At 37.6% G+C, this 6,133-nt stretch overlaps 2 protein-coding genes across 5 annotated transcripts in view; one reads left to right on the forward strand and one right to left on the reverse strand.

Annotated features, from left to right (window-relative positions):
• sec22c (SEC22 homolog C, vesicle trafficking protein) lies at window positions 1-5,481 on the reverse strand. Of its 2 annotated transcripts, none has more exons than XM_035654179.1 (7): window positions 5,227-5,481; window positions 4,279-4,490; window positions 3,902-4,065; window positions 3,545-3,724; window positions 3,288-3,406; window positions 2,904-2,969; window positions 1-2,801 (listed from the first exon to the last, which is right to left on the reverse strand). In XM_035654179.1, the coding sequence occupies exons 2-7, from the start codon at window positions 4,458-4,460 to the stop codon at window positions 2,601-2,603; spliced, it is 912 nt and encodes a 303-aa protein (XP_035510072.1). In that variant the 5' UTR covers window positions 4,461-4,490; window positions 5,227-5,481; the 3' UTR covers window positions 1-2,600. The 2 variants fall into 2 exon arrangements, with proteins under 2 accessions (XP_035510072.1, XP_035510080.1); XM_035654187.1 differs by having other exon boundaries at window positions 5,375-5,469.
• Window position 5,482: 1 nt separating this feature from the next.
• nktr (natural killer cell triggering receptor) overlaps window positions 5,483-6,133 on the forward strand; it is a 15,643-nt gene continuing 14,992 nt past the window's right edge. For 2 of the 3 annotated variants that reach the window (XM_035654143.1, XM_035654152.1), the window contains exon 1: window positions 5,483-5,613. The gene's annotated coding sequence lies outside the window, so the exon portion shown is untranslated. The remainder of the gene's footprint in view (window positions 5,614-6,133) is intronic. The other variant, XM_035654133.1, reaches the window with a different exon arrangement.

Below are 6,133 nucleotides of genomic sequence, written 5' to 3' on the forward strand. Positions count from 1 at the left end.
TGGAAAAAAGACACTATTTATTGATGAAATGTCAGTTTTACCACGCAGGAAAAAATAAAGCCCTGTAATCACCAGAGTATTTGGCAGATACAATGAATGACATTGTTACATTACTTCCCATTATCACAAACTTGTTGCAGCCAGAAAATACAATAAAATCAACCGTATGTGAGTCTAATTACAAATGACTTCATTCTGCTGACTGCGTTTTGTATTGAAGAGAAAATGTCCTATTAAACATCAGGTTGCCCTTCTGAACCTGAATTACTTCCAAACCGTGCCCTGTAATCAGATTAGACTTAAAACTTCAGATGTTGACAAAAGAAAAACAAATATATATATACTACAAAAAGGCTGCCACATGTTTAAAATGTACAGTGTATCTCTACTGTATGTTACAAACCTTCATTATCAACATAATTCTTCTTCATTTTAACTTCAAGTCAGAAAATATCTTCCACATTATTTGGTTCTACATCTTTAGAACATTGGTGGCGACATTATTTTACAATTCATTTGGTCAACAACTTAGTAGTCTACAGTAGAGTCAGTAAAACCTCCTTTGTATCAAAAATATTATAGTATCGTCAATGTCCTGCACAGAAAATACCATGCAGCATTAAAACATGAAAACACTTACTCATTGTATTCAAAATGTCCGTAAATTTCCGTTGACCCAGTCAAAGAAAACCTAATTTAAAAAGGGTTTACTCCTCTGTTATGTGGTTGAACACAGCATCAAAAGGCCGTTCACCGTCTAACTCTCAGCAGTTTACCAAAATATCTGGAGAGCACAACAATTTAAAATGTATTAATCTGCTGGGTCTGCTTAACTGGGTAATCTGCAGCTACATTTAATGCTTCCTGTGAGAACATCCATTTCCTAACTCTTTGTAAACTTTGTAAACTACAAGCTAAAAGTGACATTTCCAAACTATTTATTTTAGTGAAGGGCGTTTGGATTGTCAGATGTTTTCCTTTAAAAGTTCTTCTAACTTTCTTGATAAAAGGGGATATTTTGATGTAAAGGACACAATGCCACAATGCTACTTGCTCTGACAAACACTATAAACTAATAATTCACTTCCCTTGCTTAACGGACATTAGTGCAACTGGATGTCTAAGAAGCTAGATACACAAACTGTTAAAAAAATAACTAAAAGAAGACTTATACTTAGCCTTGTTACTTAGCAGCGCTACTGTGATTGTGTTCTATATTGAAACATAGATTATGTTACGTAGGATTTCTATGTCTATAACAATCTGAGAACTACAGATTGGAGCGGCGTTATAAACCACAAAGGAAGGAAAGAATAAAAATAAAAAAAATCAACCAAGTAAACATAAACCAGAATATAAATATCATTTTAGCTGAACCTGATATGCAACACATTCAAAAACAAATTGCCATACCAACACAAAAAAACAAACCTAAACCTAATAGTGCAGTCAAAATGTTTTTCCAACAAATTGCAAAACTATTTTACCCATAAAATCAGTGCTTTCATTCTTTCACCCGCAGTTTACATTTTGACAATACACAGTAGAAAAAGAGGAAACAAACTAAAATACCAAAATTTGCTTTGATCATGTGAGTTTAAACTGGAGTTGATGTGATACAATTCTCTTTTGATCACAAACTTTGTTGAAAATAGCAATAATAATAATATAATAATGATTATATGCCTGACATGAGACTGACTGTCCCTCTGTGTAGAATGTAATTCCCATTGAGTCATTAAATAACGGAGCCCTTACATTTAAACCTTTGCAAAGACTAGCTGAGCACTTGCCGGTGTATTTATATATAAGTCAACACAATTAAACACACAGTAAGGCATGAAACAACCCATAGCTTTAAATTCCCACCTCTGCAGTAGGTTTTTACTGTAGCCTAAAAAACAAATAACAACAGCTGCACTGTCCTCTTTACTTGACTGCCACTGATTTTAAATTAAACTACGCTAAAGACTTTATGTATCACACTGCTACCAGTTGCAGGATGGACGACCTAATTGTCTGCTAATCAGCCATTTGTGCCTATTTAAAAAGGACAATTAGATCTAATGTCAGTTACATTTTGCGTCGTAAACTATAAATAATCGATGGCCAGTGGCAGCAGAAATAATACTGAGCTGAATGTGAGCAGAAATGTATCTTGATAAAAAAACACAGCAAGCACGGCCGACAGTTTTCGCTGTGATTAAACTAAATTATTGTTTCTACATGAAAAACTTTGGTCAGAAACTCTGACTGAAAAACTTCCTGTCATTTTGTTCAATAACTTTTTGGGACAAGATGGCACTGACTGAGAAAACAGACATCTCCTTTAAGCTTTCCCGTTTACAGTGTTATTTTTAAGGTAAACCAGATACTGTTAAGGATCCAGAAAGAACTGCATTTCACTGTATATACTTTACAGTCTCGGAAACAATGTACACAAAGTGCAAGTACAAGAAAATATTCACTTGTAATTAGAATTTCCCATGAAGACACAAAATTGAACATCTTCATACCTCATGTGGATCAAGCTATTTTCTTCCCTGTCGATCTCACCTGGAGCCGTGAGAGGTGCAGCGCAATAAACCGTCCTCTGCTCCTCAGACCCCACAGTCATTGGTTCTGTCTTGGAATTTGCGGGTGAGGATGAGGAAGGTGGAGAGGGAGGCGACTGAAATGTGGAAGATCAGCTGCCACACGTTCCTTAGGCCAAGCAGGTAGAGGTTGCATAGGACGATCACACTCAACAGAGTGAAGGACTTGTGTTTCTTCAGAGATGAATGGAACAGGTAGAGGTGGCACTGTGGACACAAGAAAACATGATTCACAAGGAAGAAGAGTCGGAAAAAGAGTTGATGGGTTTCAGTTTGCAGTTGTGTTTTGAAAAGGTGGACCACATTTACCTGGCACACACAGCAGACAAACGCCAGAAGAAATGCCAAAACATTCCATATTCCTTCGTAATCGTCCTGCGTATAGAGAAAGGAGTAAAATAAAACAAAACATTTAATTTAAGAATATAGCTAATTCCCACACTTTTGCAGTTTTGTGCAGACGTCATCATCGTGAAGCCTCTGCTTTCACAGCAAAATGCTAATGTACGGCTGCAAGTTCAGCTAGCTCAACATATCTATAATTAATGTGAGCTTATACATGACTATTTCTGAATAAATCCCCAACAGAACATAATAACTGGCTTTGTTATGATGATAAGTTATGATGCATCAACACGTTGGACTCCTTTTTAGATTAATGTGAAGTATTTGTGATGGTACTCTGGCACATACCTGGAATGTGTACTCTATAAGGTGAACACCGCGGATTATGTTCAAAGATGCACACAAGATATTTAGGACCAGAGAGAGGATGCCTGGCGCCGTCACTGGTTCAAGTCTTACATTCTGACCTGGTAAACAAAAGAAAAACAGACTGTATAAATAGTGTAAAAATAATAAAACACACAGAAAACTCATGTCTGCATTACAGAAACAAAAAGTATCATTGTGTTGTATGAGCTCTTCTGTCATATGGTCAACAGTCTCACCAGATCCAGGACCTTGCTCCATATGCCCATTTGCAATTCCGTTGGTGAGCTCCACCTCCTCCAAGTGAATTATTTGTGGTGGACGGATCCTGAGATCCTCCTGGACCTCTGCCAATGTCACCTCCAGGGCCGGACCGCCGCTCTGGTTGTACTGCTGCTTCAGCTTCTGAATGGTGCTGTCTGTCAGTTGGCAGCGAGAGTGACGTTAGGATAAATCAGCGTAGTTATTTTTAGTTTAAAGTTTCACCACAAAGGAGCTTTGTTTGACATTCAACAGATCGTATTTTAGTGCAAAGCAAAATCCTTTGCAAAGAATAAAATAAATATCAACAAGACAACATTTCTCTTCCTACTCACCAAATTCCAAAAATGGATATGGCCGGTTTGCCAAGGCAACAACAGTGCTATTGAAGCATGCTGTGAAGTCCCAGCGCAGATCTTCCAGGAAGCAGAAGGCCTTAGCAACAGGGAGGCTGCAGTGGCACACGGTCATGTAGGATACACCCTCTGACGAGACGAAGCTGAACAGGTGAGAAGAGAAAAGGTGTTTAGTAAACAAACAGCCTGACGCAGCGTGACTTGGATGCCCCTCTGATCAAATGGACAACATTCTGTCTGCCTTTGGCATCACAACATCAAATACACACTGAGCTGCTTGATAGTGTGTGTTGTGTCTTTTTGCACGTTACAGAGAGCAGAACTGAGACGGTCTGGTTCGGTTCCTGAATCCTTACTGTATGTTGAGCTCCTGGCCCTTGACGGTCCCTCTGTCAGGGAAACGGGCCAGTGCCTTGCTGATGGTCCTGAGCTGCTGCTTCCTCTCCTGGAGCTCCTGGTTGTGTTCAAAGTCTGTGGAGGCTGACAGGGGGAGTCCATCCCTGACCCGGACCACAAAGGCAAACAGGATCAGAGACATGATCCACTGGGTCCATGAAGAACACACTGCCTACATGGGGTCAATAAAAAGATCAGATCAGTATTAGTTTAGCTATAACTACATCAGTTTCATAATTTAATATTATCATTTTCTTTAATAATCGATTTATTTTGGTCTATAAAATGTCAGAAAATCAAAAGTCCCTAAAGCCCAAACTATTATCTTCAGATGTTTAACCCAAAGATATTTTGTTTATTATCACAAAAGACAAAAAGAAGAAACAATTATTTACAATTTAGATTAATTTACTGTCTGTTAATTAACCAAGTGTCAATTAATCATTATGATTAATCATTTCAACTGTATATTACTGGCATATTAAAATACACTCAGTTAATTAGGTACACCCAGCTAAAACTATTACAATTATATTATTTTTCCAATAACACAGCCCTAAATATCTAAATGAAGAATGTAATTTAAAACTAAAACTGTTTTAGGTGTCATTTTAAAGGCTTGTGCTTTTGGTTAATGTGTAGCCTAAACATTACATACACATACAGCTGATGCAACACAGCCTCTGAAATAACCATAAAGTGGAATTACTACTCTTAAACTTCAAATAGTTTGGACTTAAGCTGAACATTAAGTCTTCATTAAGGCTGTAGTTTCTCACACCGCATTAGTTGTTTTGACTGTGTTTATTTTTAACTGCGTAGATTTTTAAATCTCAGTTAAATACCACTTAGAAACCAGTTATATCAGTCTAACTTCACATATACATAATTATTTACGTCTACTTTACCTCATTATCGTGGGTTTCATGCTGCACCTTGTCCCTTAGCTACTGTATGTTAGCTGACTACAGCATCATAACAACCACAAACACACAAACACCAGCTGCAGCTTCACAGTTTCTCCTGCCAGCGATTAACACACAAAACCTGACTAACCTGTTACAACTATACAAGAGAAGTTACAGTAAAACAACACAAAAAACAACGAGCCAGCGAGCTAAGTTGAAATCTTCTTCCTGATACAACAGAACCACAACAAATCTGCTACGGAGCGCCGGGAGGGACAAATCTACTCTCGCTTTACTGAAGGAAACAAAAAAAAAAAGTGAAGTTCGCGCAAGATAAATGTCGGCCGTCAGTGACTAGCTAATTGCCTGGCTAGCTGCTGCACAGAGGTTAGTATAAAGTCATTTTAACCTTTAGATAATCTGCAGTCTGACTGTCGTAGCTGGCCGGTAAACGCGAACAATAAATGCAATTAAACTAACTTTAGCTCCTGTTAGCTTCCTGTTAGCTCTGTTAGCTCCTGTTAGCTGTGAATATGTAGCTGCTGTTGTGGTAAACATGGCAGGGACATGTCGTTGTTCAGTTTCAGACACAACACACAAAGCCGTGAGTAAAAAGCATGCTGTGTTGTTGGTGAATGTGCACATTAGTATTAGTTATAATAATGGTGATAGCCAATAGCTAATCGACTCTGTGATGATCAGCAGTCCCTTGTTTGGATTGGTTCATTATTATTATTTATATTCGGATTATTGGTGTAAATAGTCTGCAGGACGTGTAGCTCACATAACCTCTAATTTGTATAACTAATTAACCTTGAACAAGCTTTGTATAGTCGAGATTATATCTAAGTTATATCTATATATAACTATATATCTACATCTCTATTTATATCTATCTATCTATCTA

The sequence above is a fragment of the Morone saxatilis genome, unplaced genomic scaffold (assembly GCF_004916995.1).
Source record: "Morone saxatilis isolate NCDOM2014 unplaced genomic scaffold, NCSU_SB_2.0 Contig0, whole genome shotgun sequence".
Lineage (NCBI taxonomy): Eukaryota > Metazoa > Chordata > Actinopteri > Moronidae > Morone > Morone saxatilis.